We start from the raw sequence: 22111 nt of genomic DNA, 5'->3' as shown, positions 1-22111 counted from the left end.
GTCTTTAAAAAGTCTTTTTAGTCTAGTTTTTAGATTATAGAAATCATAAATGAGGAGAGACTAGAGAGAAAAGTATGCATTACCTGAATTTTTTTGTTGCACTGAGGCCATTACTGAATCCATCTCCATCTGGAACAGAGAAAATACAGCAGGCAATATTGTTGAGCCTATTTACACCATGTTCTGAGTTTGATCCATTATAGTTGTTTGAATGTGTAAATTGTTATTAACTGAATTGAGTTCTGATCACCTAAGTGTTTAACAGTTTATTTCTGAGGTGGGACATCTTGCTAGAAATGTCATTTTAATATTAGAGAGACAAAGGTTTGGATAAGGTACAGTAAACCCTTGTCAGGGAGGTCCTCCCCACCCTACAGTCCAAGTGCAGAAAGTGAGGCCACGCAGAAATTTAAAAAAAAAAAAAACAAAAACAAAAAAAAAACCTAAACAAAAACAAAAACTCCTTTGCCTGTAAAAGAGGCTTTACCTTAAAACTCCCCAGGGTCACAGATTCCCTGGCCCTGGGGGTAGTTTTGCTGCCACTAGCAGCCGGGCGGGGAGGGGGAGAAACCTACCCCAAAAAGACACACACAGACATCTTCCTGTGCAGGTACCCCAAGCTCTTAAACCTACCTTCAGGAGACAGGTGGACACAGAAACCTGTAATTCAGTAGCTGACCATTTCGTCTGAGGCCCACATTCTTCTTAGGACACAGAAACCAGATCAGTTGCTTAAAAGTGATTTATTCACAAAACAGGAGGAAAATAAATCTTGGGGTTGCACACAGAGAAAAATATTTCCATGGGATTCAGCTTTAAAGTTACAGGGGGCAAAATTTCAAGTCAAACACCACAAAAGGGGGGGGGGGGAACACAGCAGCCACAACAAAACAAGGTAACAAGTCGCAGCCCACCCAAATTCAAAATAACCAGAATCCTGAATGCACCTAACTATACAGTTCCCTGGTACTTAAACCTCTGTGGCTGATTTTGCAACAGTCAGGACACTTTATTTCAATTGCCTGGGAGCCATCTCCCTTCTGGGTCTTTCTGGCTGTCATATGCAGGGACAAAAAGCCCCGGGAACTGCAATTGTTCTCAGTTTAAACAGAATTACTTCACTCCCTCCTTGATTTAACAAACTAATGGGGGAAGGGGTGTCTACTCATACCAAAAGCCCATTAAATTGAAATCTACAGGACTAGAAACACTTTCCAAGGCACACTAGGCAGCGCTCCATGTTAGACCTGGGAAGAACACTGAGATCGTGGAAGAGAGCTTGGCAGGAGGAGCAGAGCGCACTGGCCCCAGCTGTGGTGGTGGTGGTAGTGGCTCCAGCAGCTATAGTGAGTCGGCAGCATTTATTCAGTATGGGAGGTGGGGGATGGTGGACATGATGCTAATTTGTGGCAGCACCTCATTAGCATCTTCTAGCCTCGCTCATTACCTTCTCCTTCTGAAAGGAAGGGGCTAGTGCAGACACACACTGAAAATACATTTAAGCTCCCGTTGGTAGTTTGCTACAGCCGTATTCTCTATAGCACCCTAGTGGCTACTGCTTCAGAACTGATTGGGCTCCATTGACAGTACAGTTCAACAATAGTATCTAATTCAATCTTTACTCAGTATATCACTGAAGAGTTTACTAGTGACACCTTGTGGTTTAAAATGATATTTATATTTTAAAACTGTAAATACAGATATCAAAAGTTAAAAATATGAGATTGTTAATTAAAATGCATTTTGTACACATCTAGAAACGGTTTCAACTTCAGTTGGGTGCAAAAATTAAGCAGTTTTCAACAAAGCTTGAGTTAAAATCAAAAGCTTGTACATATGTTAAGCCAGACTAATAGATACTTAATTTTTAAAATCCATGTATACTTCTTATAATTTAAGAGTCTTGTATTTTAAAACAAAGTGTCATAAGAAATTCAGATTATTGCATTTGGCTTAATTATGTTTGTTCTTGTAAATAAACTCAATATCGCACATGATCAATACATTTTTCCATCTGCTATTCATAGGGAGCTTTGCAAGTGCAATTTTTGCACAACACTCCTAATGATGAAGTGACACTACTGTTTGGGTGAAGAGACTATTTGGTCTATAACTGAGTGGTGTTGACGACTTGCAACTAACTCTTACAGTCTTAAAAGGGAAGCTACAAATACCTGCCACATCAAGATTATTGTGGTCAACTGGAAAGAAATACCAGTGTAACCAAACTGTGTTCTTGTAGTCCCCAGTTTTAGTCCCTTACTCATTTTGGATAAGGGGTTAGTTTTTCTGTAAAATTTCTCATCACTGTTCTCATCCAGTAGGTGAATATTTTTGTTAAGTTTACTTAAAATTATAGAATAGCATTTTACCAATCTGATCATGAGTGGATTTTGAAATATTAATGTGGATAGTGATAGTATTCACAACATGCATATTAATAGTTTGGGCCTTTTGCTTTTAAATACATGCATACAGCAGATACCTGACTTCTAAAATCAGCCTATACATCTGTCAATTTCATGAACTGTAACAGCTCTGCTCGACTGGATCAATTAGTTTTCATATACGATGTTCTCAATAATGAGATATCCTTATAAACTTAGGCTTTGAGACATAATGGAGAGAAAAATAAGCCAACCTTTGAGGGTTTGTAACCAAATAGCATCACTACAGCAACCTTAAAGTCCTCTCTGCTTAAATATCCTTTTTTATCTTCATCACAGGCTTCAAATACCTAAAGAAAGTAAACAGATTTCCATTCAGAAATGGCAGCACACCTAACCTGAAGTTACTGTTATTACTTATTAAAACTTTGTGAGAGAATGAACATTTATTAGGAAAAATATACTATATTTAAAAATAAACCTTCAACTTAAAATCATATTGCTGTCTGAAAATATTTTATGCACCTCATCTTACAAAGTGACTGATAGCCTGTGGAATTCTACTCATTAAAACACTAAAAAATCTCTCCAACCAGATTTCAACTTTATCTCTTTAAACATATAAACAGTTTTCCATTCAGTAAATGGTTTAAATTCACATACAAATGTTATCTTATTAATGTGTTTTATATTTTCATTTTCATGGTGTGTAAGTGACAAAATTTAGGACCTTTTTTCCATGTCTCCACTACAAAATTATTTCAAACTAACTTATGTAGGCATACAGCCACCAAAATTATTAAATCATCTGTGGATGTGCACATTTGGCTTCTTATCTTGGCAGCGTACATCCTCACCAGAAGCTCTGGTGGCTATGAGACTGTCAGTGCTGAGCATTGTGATATGGCTCTTGAAGGCCAACAACAGTTGACAGCATCTGCCAACTTAATTATTCTGAAATGTCACAACACATCTATGTTAAACAGAAAGTTGACTTCAGCTATGCAGCTCCATCTACAGGAGTCAGTGTACTGTAAGTTGTGTTACCATGTGTCCAATGGGAGAAACTTTCCCATCGAGTTTCCTTACTCTTCTCATCCAGGGGAGAGTAACAGCGTTGACAGGATCTGTGGTCCATTTGTTAGGTTTTAACTAGACCTGCTAAATTGGCTCAAGTGGATTGATCTCAGAACTTTGATCTGGGCCATAGTGCAGATGTAGCCCAACTCCGTATCACTGGTCTTAGAGACTTACAATGCCAGTCAACAAACTTACATGAAGACACTTGTGTTACTGAAGAGGAATTATCACACCGTTCTGGAAAGAGAAGCAGCCAAGCTGGCTTTTATATTCAAATTCGGCACATTAACACATGGTTTAAATCATGATAGGAACTTTCTGAGTCACTACAGGGGCTTGTCTACATACTTGGCTCAATCTAATTCTTGACTTCCCCCCCCACCCCTCCACTCTCTGATTTACTCACCTGGATTATCTTTTTCTGATTTGTCCTCCTTGCTTACCGTTTTTAGTTCTCTATATCTTAAATATTGAGTCTGTTCTGGTCTGGCTATGGTCTGAAGAAGTGGGTCTGTCCCACAAAAGCTCACCTAATAAACTATTTTGCTAGTCTTTAAAGTGCTACTTGACTGCTTTTTGTTTTAACAGTTAGGTTGATACAAGGCAGCTTACTTCAAGCTAATGATGCTGTGTAGACCAGGGGCCTAACATTTTGAACAGATTTCTGGAAACAAAGCTATACAAAACACCTGCTCCTATGAAGCCACAAGCTTCACTTTAGACTACTGAGCACCTTTAACTTGCATGTAAGTCACAGCACAAGTTCAGGCCATAGGGTGGACAAATTACTAGGGAACTTTCATGGTTCATGATCAAGAAGCAGCAAATATTTTCAGATAAATGAAATGAAATGAAAGATCTAATCAAACTGAGTGACTGGGCAACAAAATGGCAAATGAAATTTAATGTGGATAAGTGTAAGGTAATGCACATTGGAAAAAATAATCCCAACTATACTTACAATATGATGGGGGCTAATTTAGCTATAACTAATCAGGGAAGAGATCTTGGAGTTATTGTAGATAGTTCTTGAAAACATCCACGTAGTGTGCAGAGGCAGTCAAAAAGGCAAATAGGATGTTAGGTATTATTGAAAGACGGACAGAAAATAAGACAACGAGTATCTTACTGCCCCTATATAAATCTATGGTACACCCACATCTTGAACACTGTGTACAGATGTGGTCTCCTCAGCTTAAAAAAAAAAAAAAAAAAAAAAAAAGATATCCTGGCACTGGAAATGGTTCAAAGAAGGGCAACTAAAATGATTCGGGGCTTGGAACAAGTCCCATATGAGGAGAGGCTAAAAAGATTGGGACTTTTCAGTTTAGAAAGGAGGAGACTTAGGGGGACATGATAGAGGTATATAAAATTATGACAGGTGTGGAGAGGGTGAATAAGGAGAAGTTATTTAGTTGTGCCCATAATACAAAAACTAGAGCACACCAAATGAAATGAATGGGTAGCAGGTTTAAAACTAATGAAAGAAAGTTCTTCTTCACTAAGCGCATAGTTAACCTGTGGAATTCCTTGCCAGAGGAGACTGTGAGGGCTAGGACTAAAACAGAATTTAAGAAAGAGCTAGAAGAATTCATGGAGGTTAGGTCCATAAAAGGCTATTAGCGAAGGATAGGAATGGTGTCCCTGGCCCCCGATTGTCAGAAGCTGGAAAAGAATAGCAGGAGACAAATCACTTGATCATTGTCTTCGGTTCACCCCCTCTGGGGCACCCGGCACCAGCTACTGTTGGCAGACAGGCTACTGGGCTGGATGGACCTTTGGTCTGACCCAGTACGGCCGTTCTGTTAAATTAGTATTTCAGGGGAAAAAGCCCTGCACCCATGTAGTATTAAGAGGGTTAACAGAAATACATTTTGAAACCTACAGTTCTAATTCTCTCCCGTAACTGCTGATAATAACCCATAACATGGACTCCACTTTTATTTTGGTAATATTGAGGAGTATATTTATGAGCTCTTCCAGTTGGAACTGTAAAAGAATAAAAATACACAGGGCTGCTCTCTGTGACCACCCTTTCCCACCAGCCTTGCCAAAGTTTTAAGAAAAAATTGCCAAATGACATTTCTATTTGTTCAGGCTTTTCATTTTCAGGTTACCTGCTTATTTAATCAGCATTCTAATACCAGGGGCTTGCAATTATATTCTGTTAGCTACAATTATGGGCCTGTCACAATTTAGAATATGGGGAAAAAACATATCTTTGGGCACTTCATTCTGTTAAACTCAGCCAACTTCGAGGCAGGTTGTATTTTTAATTCCATGAATTCCACCGCCCCCCGACACACACACACACACACACTTCTTGTCCCACTCTGCCCTCTAAACTGCCAGGCTGCTAGCCCCATTAGCAGAATAATACCTGCGGTAATTAATAACCAGCCGAAGGAATGAGTTATGGAAATACTCTTGAGTCTCCGGGCCGCACGCAGAGTTCGTTTAGGCAGGACACTGCGGTGCGCAGATTGCGCGGGGAGACTCGAGACGGTTCACGCGGGCGAGTAAGAAACCTGCGGCTCACTGGCTGCCGAAGGGTGCGAGGGCGAAGTAGGATTAGTCTTACCCCCGCGCCGGTGTGGCACCCGCCCCTCTCCACCCCTCTACCTCCCTAGAGCCCGAATAACTGGGAGGGGAGGATTAGGGATGATTTCCCCAGGCCCTAAACGCCGGGAGATGGACACACAGGCCCCGTGGAACCGAGGACCACCCTGCGCACGGAGGAGTCCCCCCGCCGGGTCCGTACCTACCCGCACGTACCGCTCCCTGCCCGAACCACCATCGCCAGCTTGACTGAGGGCTGCGCACATACCCACAAACACCCCTCACCTCCGTCCTAGCAACCCGCCCGCCACCTTCAACTTCCGCGGGGCAACCACAGCGCCGCCTGCTATTGGTGCGGAGCGCGAGGAAGGCGCCATTGGCTGAGGACAGGATGGGCCCGCCCCCACCTTGTCCACGCCACGCCCTCTCCCCTCCGTTAGGCGCCCCTGCGTGTCAGACGGGTGGTAGGATCCGGAGGGAGCCCGCCCCGGAACGGGAAGAGGCGGGACCCAGGTCTGCGCGGGCGGCTGACATCGGGCACCGGTAGCGCCTGGAGAACTCGGCTTAGTAGCTTCGCTGAACTCGGGGCGGCGCAGGTGTGTGTGGGAGCTGGGCTGGGGTGCGCGCTCCTCTCATGAGTTCGCTGCGCGGGCAGGAGCAAGCCCCATTCCTGGTGGCTGCTCCGCGCCGAGCCCTTCTGCGGTGGGTGGTCCCACGAGCTCTCCGTGGCGGGCTGGGGCTGCGGGTCCTGACCCGCGTGGCTCAGCCGTGGCTCCCCCGGGACCAGGGCCACGTCGAGCTGGGCACTGGACGAAGGCTGGATTCTCCCCTTTCCCAGCTGTCCTCGGAGTTAGCGGTTTGTCTGCATGGGGCACCTAGTTGGGTCAAAGTGATGTCTGGTTTTTTTTAAGAGTATAACACGTGTAACGTGGAGCTGTTTCGGAAGCTCACAGTCTGTCCCCCCGCTTCCCCTACGGTTAAAATAGCTGGCACTAAACGAGTGCAAGGCATTCTTGTTTCAGAATACGTGCCCACTCAGGAGGGCTGTTCTGCGATAATGAAGGTTATAGACATGTATGTGCTTAACTTCACCCACAAGCAGTTCCATTGGATTAAGTATGTGTAAAGGGCTCTGCAAAATCAAACCCAATTCAGACAGTGACATCTAAGAGGGATACAGTAACACAGTGGTTTTCAGCCAGTGTGCTGCAAGAACTGTCGAAGTGTGCCCTGAAATTTTGTCAATTTCCCCTTGCTCTGGCTCTTTGCAGAACCACCCTGCGCGTGGGGGGGGGGGGCGGGGGCGGGGGCGGAGATGACCCTATGCCACGGAGGGGCTTAAGCAGAAAGGCTGTCTGAGTACCAGCTGGTGTGGGGTTCATCAATTCCCCCCACCCCTCTCCCATCCAAACCTGGTGGATTTTTGCAGAGCTACCATGAGGGGAAATGTTGACCCCACAGGATTCCATTCACTCTGGGAGGCAGCTGAAAGCTTGTCCTGGTGTGAATGAGCTGGCATGAAGCCTGCCCTTGCTCCCAGCTGTGACACAGGGGAGGGAAGGTGGGAGCCTTTGGAGCTGGGATGTAGTTCAAGTGCAGTATCCTGGGTGGGGGGAGGGGAGCCTGCTTTCAGGGGTTACTCATTTACTCAATATTGCTAGCATGGCACTGAGCAGATTTTGAAAATGTGTCTGTATTCGCTAAGACTATATGTATATTCTGTGGTGGATTTGAAGCATTAATGCATTTGATCGTTGTTTAGCCTGTGGTATGCGCTATTATGTTGCAAACCTCTCTTGTAAGACTGTAATCATAGTAAATATAGTGTTTATGAATAATTGATTCACCTGAAAAATAGCAGGTGTGCTGTGGAATTGTTTGTTTCACTGAAGCATGCTGTGCTACTGAAATGTTTGGGAGCCACTGCAGTAATAGATAAAATTTATGTATACGTATTTTTCTTTGTATGTAAGAGCCAGCTATCTCAATCCAAGCATTAATTACTGGCTGATTTCTTGTAGGTATCATGGATTTAGATTAGAGGCCTTACTCTTTTTCTTTTGATTCAGGTCTTTCCTTTGCCTCTTTTACTGGCTTAATAAACCAGTTGCCTTTTGTTTCCTGTTGACTGTTGTTACATTTTGTTACATGTGGTTATGAAAGTAACTAACTTGAACCTCAATCCTCTGTTATTTCTACCCTTTTAATATGGTTTTCTTTTCCCACGCTTTTTCTGATTGAGATAGTAGGTGATGCTGTCTGTCTACTGGACTCAAAATACATTATCTAAGGCCAGGGCTGTACTAAAAAGCTAGGTCAAACTATCTACTTTGTTCAGGGGTACAAAAAATACACATGCTTAGACTACATACTTAAACCAATCTAATCCCCACTGCAGAAAGCACTAGGTCAGATGAAGAATTCTATATATTCTCTGTTCTGAAAACTGGCTGTTGCCTCTTGGGGAGGTGAATTAACAACAGTGATGAGAGAACCTCTTCTGCCGCTATAGTGGGTATCCACACTGTTGCATATTAAGTTCAGGCATAACTCAGGTCTCGCATACTTTTGAGGGTTTTAAGCGAGAAGCACTCTGGGTGGCCCTTTAAATAAGAAAATCTCAAAGGCATAGTGATAGTTCAGGTTAGTGAATGGGTGAATACACTCTGGCAAGGAAAATGCCTTTGAGACATAAAACATGGCTTTTTTGCTCTTATTTTCAGAAATATGTCTCAAGAAAGTGAGCATGGGAAATGGACAGTATCTAGCAGTGATGAAAGTACAGAAGAAAATGATAATGCTGAGAAGCCATCTACGTCTTCATTGTCTTGTAGTGGACTACGGTACCCATGTTCAGAGGTCAGAAAAATTGCTCACAAGAGAAAAGTCTGCCCTGTGGAATTTAATGATAAAAGTTTTTCTACAGTGATTTCTCCAGCAAAAAAACAGAGAACTTCCCAAGAGGGTTTAGGCTGGTGCCTCTCAAGTAGTGATGAGGAGCCTGAATCTGATAGTCAGTCAAAATGTGTACCAAAGGAAGCAGTCAAAGAAGAGAAGCTGCAGGACTTTGTACCCGAAAAGCAACCTTTACAGAGATGTGGTGTTAATGAGCTTTCAGTGAGCCCAAAGTCAGAAGAACATTATATGGTACCAAGTGAAGGCCAGGACACTTGGGATTTATTGAATGGCGGGAACCCTTTCAGATTCTTTGTCACTAAAGTCAATGGTATTAAGTCTAAGTACAACTCTGGAGCACTTCACATAAAAGGTAAATGTGTAATTCCTACATCAACAGTGTTTCGGGTGGAATGGGAGCATTAACGAAAGTGTTCTTGTATAAATGTTTTGTAACTATGTATAAAAATTAGTCAGTGCTTTTTTTTTTTTTTTTTTTGTAAAATACTAAAAAAAAAAAAAAAAAAGTGGTGGTGGGGGGGGGAGGGAGCTGGTACTCAGCTGACTCTGTCACCCCCCCCCCCCCCCCCACAGCCAATTGTTTTATGGTCCTAACTCTTAGGATACCAGTTCCCAGTATACTCTCAGGGTTAAAGATATCCTTATGTATCACTGGTGTGTATCTACCTGAGAGAGGTTGTGTGGTGCTTGCATTGCTGCCTGCTGTCTGGGATTTTGCTGTAGGAGGAAAGCTTTTCATTCATTTTTGGGATTGTATAAGAGCTCTGAACATTTGAGACTCTCTGGAATGAAGTGCCTTTCCTAGGTAGTGAACTATACACCTTTCACAATTTGCCTTACACCACTGTCAGTGCTCTTATAGCTGAATTTTTATACCACTCAGATCTGCAGTCCCAGAAATTAAAAATCTGGGCGTAACCAAAGGTTAAATAATTGCTGGTATGTGTAGTATTGATACTCCAAAGAAGCCGTACTGGATAAATAGCCCAGAGTTACAGCTGATGTGCAAAAAATATTGTTACTTCTTGATAGGTAAGCAGTAATGTTACACTAACACTCTGCATGTTTCATTAGGCATCCAATGAATCACAAATTTAAAATAGTCATACAGGGCATCTTTATTTCAGCATAAGACTTGTGATCTGACCTCTAGCAACACAGAAGTGCTTGTACCATTATGAGAAAATGTATTTTTAGCCCTATACTTATGTACAATGAATTAAGTGAGAGTTTTGCCTCAAAGTACTGTTGACTCTTTAGCCAGTATTCTCACAAATGGTGTATATCCAAAGTGCTTATGTGTTGTCTGAGGTATCCATCCCACAAGAGTAAATCAAGATGCTGAGGATTCTCACATCTCTGAGTTAGTCTTGAGGATTCTCATACTTTTTTCAACAGTGCTCAGCACCTTGCTTGAGCCCTGAACTAGGAGATGGGTTTTGTGCGTTTAATCTGCAAAGCAGGTTTTGTGGGAAGAGATTTAAAATATTTCATCTGCTAATACTCTGAAGTAAATTCTTCTTAGTGCTTCAGACATTGATTTTGTTCGTGTATTATCTGTGAATAGTCTGTTATAGATTCTAGTATACAGAGAATATCAAGCTTCTGTCTTGGGTCTTTATCGTGCTTGTGTGGCTTCACTGACTTCAGAAGGGTCCCTTTTAGCTATAGGAGCTAACCTATATGAATCCAGTTACAAGATCAAAGCCTGAATCTGCTCTAGCTGCATTTGCTTCCCTCCTCCTCTCCTGCTACCACATTCTTCTCCTTCTCCTCCCCCCAAGAAGGAAGTGGAAAATGCTGAATTCTTGTCAGGAGACTAAAATCCTTCATATATAGCACAAGCACAGCATGGGCGGCATCAGAACAAATGTCTTCATGTTACCTTGCAGATGTTCTTCAAACCTCTTTTGACCCAGGTGACTATCTTTCCTGTTTTGGCCAGGATAGTCCCATATTTCAGGCGCCAGGAAGGCATCCTAACTTATTTTAACAAAAAGCTAATTGTCCTGTATTCATGCCCCCTGCTGAGCTGCCCTTCCCCCAGATCAGTGCAGTGTCAGCGACAAGTACCAGGTGCTGGCCGGAGAGCACATGTAACATGTACTGACCAGCCAGGTGTGCAGACAGAAGCAGGAGAGGGACCCAGCAGGGACTGTGCCATAGGATAAAGCACAGTATGTTGGGGCAGGGGGTGTTGTGTGTCCCCCCCCCGCCCCCACCACCATGGTCCTTTTTGCTGCCCCTTTAGCCAGGGAGGACCCCCTCCCCCACCACCAAGGCAGAGCTTGCTGCCCTATTCCTGGCTCCTCGCAGAATGGGGCCACTGTGGGGGCTGCAATCCCATTTCCGGTGCCATGCTGCGTGGAGCAGCCAGGCAGTGTCCCACCCGCAGGGCAGTAGCTTCCACAAGGCAAACTCCCTTGGAGCTTGGGAGCTCCCCTGCAGGATAGCCACCCCAGTGGGTGGCAGCACAGGGTATCCAGGAAGCTCCCCTGCAGCAGGGAGGTAGCCATTCCCAGCACTCCATAGCATGGAACAGCCAGGGCACCCTTTGCTGTGGGGCAGCTGTGGAAGAGCACCCCCCCATCCCCAGTGGAGCAGGAGTCCATTGTGTCTTATTGCTTGGGGCAGCCCCTCGCCCCCCAGGCATCTTCCTTCTCTGCCAGGCTGCGTTCCTGGTGTCCCATGGTTGGGCAGTTGCCCCCCACAGGCAAGGAGGACCTCCTCTGCCAGACCTGCAGGTTGCAGCTTTCATCTCTGGGTCCCTTCTCCCCACTGGGAAGCTGCAGCCCCTATGCCCAGGGCTACCACTACAAGACAGGAGAGCCTGTGCCCCACTGTGGGGCAACAGCTGGGAGTGGCAGGGCTTAATCCTGCATTCCCCCTGTGCTCCCTGTGGAAGAGAAATCTCTGGAGCCCATAGGGCAGAGTCAGGGCCCAACTGAACTCTTTTGGGCCTTTAAAGGGGTAATGGAGCATGGTGCAGGACTGAGAAGCAAACCTTTTTACAGAGCAGTAACCATTTACTTGTAAATATATATATATATATAAAACCTATTATTTATAAAAATGAAATATGTCTCTTTAATGGGTGCTCAGTAAACGTTATTTTGAACGTTTGTACGGCATAGGTCTGATTTCCATTGAACTCGCTCAAGTCCGAGCAATTTTACCAGGGGTCCAATATTTGGCCCTAGTTTTGGGAGCCCCAACCAATCAGAGATGATGGGGTACCTCATTGCCTGTTGCTCATTATATTACTCCTCTTTCTGCCAACAAGTTTAACTACTCCTCCCCCATCCCCCAAAAAAAAAAAAACACAACAGTTTTCAGTGCCTTATCGCCTCAAGTTATTTCACAAGCAACTGCTGATGCTGTTTGCCTGGACTGCATTTAAGACAGCAATCTAGGTGAGAGTCTCCATATCTGTTTACCTGAACTGAGTGCAATAGTAATGAAAAATCGTTACCAGATCTAAAGCATATGTGCATATTTTATTTATACAGGTGTGGTGTTTTTCTTTTTAATAGATATTTTGTCTCCTCTTTTTGGGACTCTTGTATCTTCTGCTCAGGTGAGTTTCAGATCTAGCTTTTTTTGTTTTGTTCTGTTTTTCTTCCAAATTTTGAACTTGCTTTCAATGGCTTATGCTGATATAATTCCATCAACTTCAGGGCTGCTATTCCAGACTCATTTTGTGTAACCAAAATCAGAATTTGGCCCTTCCTATTTAAATATAACTGGAACACTGGGAAAATCCTGAAAGCTACACACTTTCTGAAGCTAGAGCCTCCTTTAATCATGCTGTTAAGGTCTAATAGAATGCTTATTAAATAATGACATTTTGGAATTTTTTTCTACATTTTCAAATGTACTGATGTCAGGTATAATATAGAACACAACATGTACAGTGCTCACTTTGTTAGTTTTATTATAAATATTTGCACTGTAAAAAGATATTTTTAGTTCACCTCATACAAGTACTGTCGTGCAGTCTATTTGTTAAAATGCAGCTTGCAAATGTAGAAATTCTTTTTGCATAAATGCACATAATACAAAACTTGAAGAGCCTACAAGTTTAAGCATACAAATATTTGGCAAGTAAATACCTTACAATGCCCGTTACACAGTGCCATGCAAATACCTGTTCTCATTTTCATGTGACACTGTAAATAAGAAGTGGGCAGCATTATCTCTTGCAAATATAAACAAACTTTTCTTCACATTTGGCTGAATGAGTGGCACTGGATGAACAGGTAAATTGAAAAGAAAGTATTTCTTTTCTCCTTTTTACAGTGCAAGTATTTTTATTACAAATATAAAATGAGCACTGTGTACTTTTTATACCACGTAGTAATAGAAACCAATATATTTGAGGATGTAGAAAAAGGTCCAAAATGTTTAATTTGAAATTGATATTTTATTGTTTAACAATGTAATTAAAGCCACAGTTAACTGTGACTTCTTTTAATCCTTAAATTCCTGTTTATTTTCAGTTGATAGCCAGCCCTATTTGAAATATAGTCTGAAATATAATAAGTACTACTGTACATATTGCTGATTTTTGAATGCAAAATATTCCCCTCGTAGTTGCTGCTTTGAAATTATTTTCTTTGACTGTTTTTTTTAACTGTCCTTTCCTTTTCTCTCCACTGTAAGTTTAACTATTGTATAGATGTGGAATGGCTCATAAAACAGTATCCACTGGAATTCAGGTATGACTTTTTAAGGATGTTTTATACTATGTTAAATCATAATTAATTTTTTATATGTTAGTTGGCCTGAAAGCACGAAAGAGTTAAGTTGCTAGGTCTTAGGTGCTACAGGTCACAGCAAGGCTCAGACAGGTGATAGCTGCCTGAGGTGCTTGTCCCAGTTTCAGCTTTGCACAAGTGCACAACACGTCTACTGAGATTATGTAACACCTAAGATTTTGCTGTAAAAATTTTCTAGGTGTCTGTTTTTACCTGTGAGTATGCACATTGCTGACTCATTCTAAATGCCTGGGGAACTATCACCTGCCTGAGCACTGCTGTGACCTGTGGTACCAGGAATAGTGCACATTGAAAGCACCATGGTCAGGGCAAACTACAAAGAGAGCAGATTCTCCCAAACTGGAGGTTAGCACTGGCCTTCTCTACATTGCAAAGTTTTGTCAACAAAACTTGGTAGCTACCCAAAAGTTGACAGAACAAAAACCACCAGAGGATGTTCATACCTTTTCCCTAAATCGACCATGCTGAGATTTGGGGCAGCATCATCAACAGTTTGAGCAATGCACTGAAGGTATGTATCCCACAGTTAAGTGAGAAGGCACATATGATTACTGCATATCTTAGGATTCCTGCACAATTATCCTACAGCCTCCTCATCTGTCAGAAGCAGCATCACGAGTAGTTCTATGAGCTCTGCTTGCTGAGGAATGTCAAGCCAGGGACAGTGGTTTGGGCAGGGAGTGCTAAGTGTGGATAGGTACCGGCCTGGCAGGGGATTTTCCCCCCCACAAGCTCAGGACGGATTTAGGGGTCCAGGGAAATGGCCCCTAACCACCGCCCCCTCAAGCTAGGTGGGCTGCAAGGAGGTAGGGAGCTGGAGAGGGGCTGGTGCCACAGTGAGGTGGTGGGGGGTACTACATCCTACTTCACACCTGACCCTTCAGCAGCAAGTGAGCTGCAGGTTTCCTACAGGCCTTCATAAGCCGTCTTGAGTCTCCCTGGGAATTGAAACCACACAATATGTGCACCGCAGTGTCCTGAATAAACCGAACTCTGTGTGCTGCCTTGATGCTGGATCAGGGCCAGAGACTCAGAGTAGTATTTGCATAAATCATTCCTTCGGTTCATTATTAATTACTGCATTTAGTATTCTGCTAATGAGGCTAGCAGCCTGGCAGTTTAAAAGGCAAAGTGGGAGGAAAAAAGTGGTGGGAAAAGTTAATTGAATTAAGAATACAACCTGCCTCGAAGTTGGCTGAGTTTAACAAAATGAAGTGCCCTGTAATTATTTTCCCCATATTCTAATGTACGACAGGGCCATGATTATAGCTGACAAAGAATGTAATTGCAAGCCCCCATCCCCACTGTGACCACGGTTTCCGAAATGCTGTGTTCCCAGTGAAGGGCAGAACAGGCTCGTTAGAACAGTTTTTCTCTTTGTTCTCCAAAAAGAGCTGCACACGCAGCTGTCAGGTACTTCCCAGAACTTTAAGAGGGGAGGAATGCATGCCTGTATGGCAGCAGAGATCAGAACACTGAGCAGAAAGATCAGTGGGAGCATGGTGGGATAGTGATGGAAGCCCATTCTGTTGACAAAACAAACAGCAGCCTCTACACTGACTCTTTGTCAACCAAAAAAGAAGAAAAAGGGTGGAGGGGATGGGTAGGGGAAAAGAAAAGTCTCTCATAGGGATGGAAGTGTTTTGTCACCAAAAAAAAGCATTTTTTCATGATAAAAGTCACATTGCAGTGTGCACGCACTCCTTTGTTGCCAAAAGGCAGTTTTTTTGTCAACAAGACTCGTTAGCGTAGACAAGGCCACTGAGGTTAGACTCGCCAGCCAGCCCGATCACCATGTTAGCAAAAAAAAGCTGAAAAAAGAAATTGCACAGAAACACCTTTATTGCTTTCTGGTTCTCTGGCTCCCAATCAGCTCACAGGTCCAATAAAATGAGAAGTTATTGAAAACCTCTGCTCGCTCTGTGTCATGGAGTTTGACTCCCAACTTCAGTGGACTCTCAAGGGGATTAGCTGACAGTAAGCCCTCTTCTGGTGAGACCTCAATGCCATCACTTCTGTTTCAAGGACCCACATGGCTCCCAGAACTGCACCTGTGCCAAGCTCTGTGTCTCCTTGGCCGTGTCTACACTAGCCCCAAACTTTGAAATGGCCATGCAAATGGCCATTTCGAAGTTTACTAATGAAGCGCTGAAAGACATATTCAGCACTTCATTAGCATGCGGGTGGCCGCGGCACTTCGAAATTGATGTGGCTCTCCGCCGCATGGCTCGTCCCGACGGGGCTCCTTTTCAAAAGGACCCCGCCTACTTCCAAGTCCCCTTGTTCCTTATTCCCCTTACTCCCTTTTCGAAAAGGAGCCCCGTCGGGACGAGCTGCGTGGCGGAGAGCCGCATCAATTTTGAAGTGCTGCAGCCGCCCGCATGCGAATGAAGCGCTGAATATGTCTTTCAGCGCTTCATTAGTAAACTTCGAAATGGCCATTTGCATGGCCATTTCGAAGTTTGGGGCTAGTGTAGACACAGCCTACATGTCCTGCTGAAGTTTCTGGCTTCTCTTTGTGTTTGTTGTATGGCTGATTGCCCTTAATGGACCATTCTATAGGCTGGGTAGTGCCTATGTCATTCTGTCTGGCAACGTGACCAAGAAACACAGCACAGGTTTGAGGTACAGATCTCGCACGTTAATAACGCACAATAGAAAAATGATACAAACATATAAAAAGATATCCTACTTGGCAAATCTTAATTTTTCTCCTGATACCTTACATGGCATATCTTATGAGGTTGATTGCAATTTTACAATATTAGTGTCAGTAACATTATAAATGATTGCTCATATTCCATACAGTGTCACAAGCCCTACAACAGTTTACAAGCCAGGGTAAGATAGGCATTTAGACACCAAAATCCTGTGCAGGACCTGATATGGTCTGTGATCTCTGACCATGCCTGTAGTGCACACAGATGTAGGAATGGAGTGGCAGGCAGGGAGCTCACAACAATAGTTAACATTGTGATAGCACCGAAGGGTCAGAATCCAGTCATTCCACATGCCCCTTGCAAACAACTGTGATACCCCAAATAGTGGACAGCCTGAAAAGGGAAGAAAGAGAATGGGGAGGGCAGCCTGAAAAGAGAATAAACAAAGGAAGAGGGAGGGGCAGTAGAGAGCAACATACAAGCAAAATAGTCCTTATGGTTACACTGACCCAAATTGCTGGAAGCAGTATGCAAATAAATGGTCTTGGACATGCAAATGTATGCTCATTTGCATATTTGCTTGCTGGCAGAGGCTGTTTCCAGCGGAAGAAAAAGCAGCTTAAATGTGGCTCTGCCAGTGAAATCCCCCCTTTGTCGGCAGCCTCTTATGCCTGGAAAAATCAGGCATAAAAGGCTGCCAACAAAGCAGGAGTTGCGCCAGCAGAACCACGTTTATATTGATATTTTTCTGCTGGCAACAGCCTCTGCTGGTGAGTGAATGTGCAGATGAGCCCGCATTTGCATTTGGAGACTATTTGCATACTGCTGCTGGCAGTTTGGTTAAGTGTAACTGTAGCCAAAGGGTTTAAGCAAGAAGAAAACAACCAACTGCTTCTGTAGCTGGTAAAAAGATTAAAGAAATACAAACTAATATGGAGAAATGTACTAACAGGATGCTTGAATGAATGGATGAGTATCGTTTATTTTAAAACTTTATGGCCTGATTGTACAAAAGGAGTTAAGTGTTGTAACACTGAGGCTACGTCTACACTAGCCGAAAACTTCGAAATTGCCATGCAAATGGCCGTTTCGAAGTTTAATAATGAAGCGCTGAAATACATATTCAGTGCCTCATTAGCATGCGGGTGGCCGCGGCACTTCGAAATTGACACAGCTCCTTTTCCAAAGGACCCTGGCTACTTCGAAGTCCCCTAATTCCTATGAGCAGATGGGAATAAGGGGACTTCGAAGTAGCCAGGGTCCTTTGGAAAAGGAGCCGCGCGGTGGGGAGCCGCATCAATTTTGAAGTGCTGTGGCCTCCCGCATGCTAATGAGGCACTGAATATGTATTTCAGTGCTTCATTAGTAAACTTTGAAACAGCCATTTGCATGGCCATTTCGAAGTTTTTGGCTAGTGTAGACCCGGCCTGAGTGTCTTGGTGGCTAGAAAATCTGATTCACAAACTCTTGAGTTATATGTATGGGCTCTTGGTAGAATAAATCAGAAGAGGCATCTTAGATGGCAGGTGACAAAAGCCAACATGTTAGACAAGGAGCTGCTAAGCTAGTCAATGGGAGACGCCAAAAAAAAGCACGTGTGTTAAGTCCCACCTCTGTCATGGAAATATAAGCACCTGACTCCAGAGAGAGTGAGAGTAAGAGAGTGGCTCTGTAGTCTGATGGTCACAGCACTCATCCAGGTTGTGGGGAACCGAGGCACTAGTTTCACAGTTCCAGTGGCTCTTTAACAGCTTCAACAAGACAGACCGAGGGAGCACTGTGTTAAAATCTCATATTCCAGTGGTGCTTGCCTCACTGAACACTCACCTGAGAAGTAACTGATCCTTAGGCAGAAGGGGAGTGGAACCTGGCTTATAGTTGCCTTCCACATGTGTCTGTGCATGCATGTGTGCTAAAGTGAGGAATTAACAATAAAAATGTGTCTGTTAGTCTATAGAGTACTTTGCTGATACATTTTTTTTTTCACTCTTTTTTCATTTCTTGTCTCTTCAAACTGATCATGATTTGCAGGCAGTGAATGTTTGTATAGAAGCCAGACTGATGGACCTCTGGGTACTATCACAATCCCAATTATTGTTTTCTCGCTGTCACTCCACTTTATTATGATCTTTGTGAGCTGTAGACTGCTAAACAAAATGTGTCCATTGTTCTCTTAAATGTCATTTTGCTGTTTCCATGACAGTAGAAGTGCATTGGAGTGGAGCATCAGGGAGTGAATATGACTGTCAATGTTGTGGTGAGCTTTGAGTAGCAGTGCTATACTGATCACAGTCTAAGAGGGCATTTTTCAGTACCCCTGGATGTAAGATCTTCCAAGGGGATTTTATCTGCCTCTTCCTTTTTAGGGAGCCAAACCACACAGGAAAATATTGGGCTAAGTTCCCTAACTATTTTTTCAGCTATGCAGTGTTCAGGGTGACCTGAAGAAGAGGTTCCCTATAGCTTGAAACTTCTTTTATTGAATGCTTCCTTAGGTCACCCAGAGCTCTGTGTGGTTTGAAAAATTTTCTCTTTCACCAACAGTTGTTGGTCCCTTGGAAGATGTTACTTCACCCACTTTATCTCTGTTATATCTTGGGACCAGTATGGCTACAACAATGTTGGAAACCTTCTGAGACAGTTTCCGTTCCTTAGTTTCTAAATCACTTGCACTTCTGAGTTTGTACACTTCTTTCTCAGAAACTTATATCCTAATCACTTTCACTCATTGGTGTTATTGACGTGTCAGTGCAAATTATAGCTCTCTTTCTGTGTGAGTGCTTGGGAGATGGGAACCTGAAGTTGTAGCTGCGTGAAGGAGCAGCTACAGTTGATTGATTCCTCTGAGTAATCTGCTAACCCACCTGGTCACATTTTTATTAACATGATTCACTTTTTAATTTTGTTTTAAGGAAAAAACCATTATTAATAGTACATGGTGAAAAGCGAGAATCCAAGGCTGAGCTACATGCGCAGGCAAACCCATATGAAAATGTTCGCCTTTGCCAGGTAATTCATTTTTAACTCATCCTTTGGCTGACAAAACAAACTTCTGCTGAAATACTGTAACACCATAGGGACCTACTAGCATAGTCGCAATATTGTAGGGCAAATGTTTGAGACTTCCAATTGTCTGCACACAAACTATACTTTTCTAATTGTGTGTTTCATGGGATAAAGGATTTGTTTTGTACCTAATGTCATTGAGTACCAGAACATAAATCCTACAACTGGCGTGGGCTCCTGCACTGTAGAATGTTCATTATAGTTAATAAATAAAAGGAAGCCATTTATTTAAAAAAAATCTCCTTCTAAAGACACGGTTATGTATTTGAATATGTAAACTGAGCGTGGCCTTTGGTGTAACCATTACATGCATGTGGCTAACAAATGTCAATATTGTACTCCAAAAGTGTATGATCTGCAGTGGTCTGAGGGTGTTGCTCATCCTCTCCCTGGACAGTGTAAATACAGCAAACAAATACAGAATTGCCTTTCATCTGTAGTTTTCTGTATGTCTTGCTTCTCTCTCCATACCAAATAAACCTTATTTTTAGTTGCCTGCAGTAGAGCTGTTATACCCCACCCTTTGAGTGTCTTTTAAAACACTGCTCTTATGATACTAGAAGAAATTGCACTAATTTCACAGTCACTGTAGAGGCTTATGGTGTGATATATAAAGATTATTCACCTTTAGCAACAGGAAATTTCATCTACAGAGATTGGGGTAAAAGTGATTATTTTGTAATTTTGTGATTTCTCCACTAGGGAGCAGTGAGCTGAAGCAAACTAGAAGATACAACCATCTCTCTTTTTAATTGCAGCAGCATATTGTTTATTTTTACCAAATAGTTACCTGATTTTTTTGTTACTTTAGGCTAAGCTGGATATTGCCTTTGGAACCCACCATACGTAAGTAATTGTTATGAAACAAAAAAGTCCAGTTTTAAAGATGATAATGCTGGAGCTGCTGTATTAAATGTGCTTACTTAGACAGAAAGCTTACCTGCAACAACAGGGTAGGAAACCGTTGCTTCGCAGTCCCATTTGCCCAGATCCAGACCCTGAGGCTTGGGGCTCCCCTTCCCAGTAGCTGGCCCATTGTGGGGAACAGCAGAATTCCAGGCAATCAGAGCAGCAGGAGGGAGTACCTGGTAGTGGCAAGTGAAAAAGCTCTATGGAGAGGCTTTTCTCCTGCTGTTGTGGTTTTCGCAGTTGCAGAAGGGGCCAGTGGTGGCAGCAGCATGCAGAAGTAAGCACCTCCATCTTCAGCCATCTCCCTTGCCTTCCTTCTTCCCACACCCCCTGCTCTGCTCCTGCACGTGCCCCCATACCTCTCTACCTGCATGCTGCTCCTGAACCTCCCCATTTTTGGTTCTACTCCAGGCCCCCGGAAGAGTTAATGTGGCCTGGGGCAGCCCTGAGCCTAAGTCCTTCTCCACCCCCACCTTCCCTCCACCTGTGTTGCTGGAATATGAGAAAAGTGACTTGTTTCGGTGAGGGGCAACATCACTGAGAGCTTCGTAGAGTGTGGTGTTTTTTTGCTTGTAGCTTTTGTGGGGCCGCCAACTGATTTTTCTGTGAGTCAGTGGCCCCGACCCAAAAAGGGTTCCCTACCCCTGCTCTAATGCTTCAGAGGTGGAAAGGCTGGATTATAAAGATGTGCTTTTGAACTTAATGGCTATTCTGTACCTTGGTTGAGACTGAGGTCTCAAAGAACTACATAAAGTTCTACATGGTATTTACAAATGTTTGTAAGTATGGCCCTACCAAATTCAGTCTGTTCTGGTGAATTTCACGGTCATAGGTTTTAAAAATAGTCAACTTCATAGTTTCAGATTTTACACTAGAAATTTTCAGTGTTGTGTTGAAACGCTGGGGGGTCCCAGCGGGGTCCCACCCCGAAGGAGGTTGTGTGAAGATTACGAGTGTTCTGCACTGCTACTGGTGGGGTCACTGCCTGGCTCTAAAGCCAGCAGCCCTTCCAGCAATAGCACAGAAATGAAGATCACTAGATATGTGGGATTTAGTATCCTGGAGCCCAGCACATGATACATGTACCCAGTCCCTCCCCTACAATAGCCAGATATCATTGTGGAGGTTACATTTCCTTGGCATGATGCATTTTTCACAGCCATGAACTTGGCAGGGCCCTATTTATAAGGGTCACACTACATTGTTTCCATTTCTCAGCCCTTGCAAACTGTGTGAAGGAGCCTTAATCTTTTTAGCTTGTTTGTTCTAGTTCTCATTTCAGAAGTCATTGATTTCTAATATTTGATTTAAAAAATTATTCTAGGAGATTAAAACAGGCTGGTTGCTTAAAAAAAAAAAAGAAAAAATGAAAGAGGTAGAAATTTGGAAGCTTGTAAGTTACAGGGATAAACACATAGTTCCCAAACTGAAGGTGATGGTAAACAAGCAAATTTGCACATAGCCCAGGAATTAAGGCAGCTGTTCTGTAATGAATCTCAGACAGATTTCAGTAGACCAGGTCTCTCAGATATGCTGCACTTAGTCTTGTGGTTACAGTTCTTGCTTATAATGCAACACAATCATTCATCTTTAAATATCTTTACAAATCCAGACTAGTGGTCATTGTCTACAAAAGCAACTTTAAAAGTAAGCTGATGTTTTGTTGGAAAGCTTTAAATGACCTGTGTAAACATATATGTACACACACATTTAAGATGAAACTTGCATTTTTATAGCACACTTGTGACTGAAAGGC

The 22111-nt window shown here is 43.1% G+C and overlaps 2 protein-coding genes across 2 annotated transcripts in view; one reads left to right on the top strand and one right to left on the bottom strand.

The window, feature by feature from the left end:
• EFCAB11 (EF-hand calcium binding domain 11) overlaps positions 1 to 6330 on the bottom strand; it is a 111427-nt gene extending 105097 nt beyond the window's left edge. The window contains exons 1-3 of the mRNA XM_074998761.1: positions 6233 to 6330; positions 2642 to 2737; positions 84 to 129 (exon numbers count right to left, since the gene is read on the bottom strand). Of these exons, the coding sequence (XP_074854862.1) occupies positions 84 to 129; positions 2642 to 2737; positions 6233 to 6292 (202 nt within the window). The 5' untranslated portion in view covers positions 6293 to 6330. The remainder of the gene's footprint in view (positions 1 to 83; positions 130 to 2641; positions 2738 to 6232) is intronic.
• A 204-nt stretch (positions 6331 to 6534) lies between these two features.
• TDP1 (tyrosyl-DNA phosphodiesterase 1) overlaps positions 6535 to 22111 on the top strand; it is a 115060-nt gene continuing 99483 nt past the window's right edge. Inside the window, exons 1-6 of the mRNA XM_074998760.1 lie at positions 6535 to 6622; positions 8750 to 9294; positions 12476 to 12519; positions 13605 to 13660; positions 19293 to 19389; positions 20258 to 20292. Of these exons, the coding sequence (XP_074854861.1) occupies positions 8754 to 9294; positions 12476 to 12519; positions 13605 to 13660; positions 19293 to 19389; positions 20258 to 20292 (773 nt within the window). The 5' untranslated portion in view covers positions 6535 to 6622; positions 8750 to 8753. The remainder of the gene's footprint in view (positions 6623 to 8749; positions 9295 to 12475; positions 12520 to 13604; positions 13661 to 19292; positions 19390 to 20257; positions 20293 to 22111) is intronic.

The sequence above is a fragment of the Carettochelys insculpta genome, chromosome 6 (genome assembly GCF_033958435.1).
Source record: "Carettochelys insculpta isolate YL-2023 chromosome 6, ASM3395843v1, whole genome shotgun sequence".
Lineage (NCBI taxonomy): Eukaryota > Metazoa > Chordata > Testudines > Carettochelyidae > Carettochelys > Carettochelys insculpta.
Note: the sequence above shows the minus strand (reverse complement) of the source record. Positions and strands in the feature narration are given on the sequence as shown.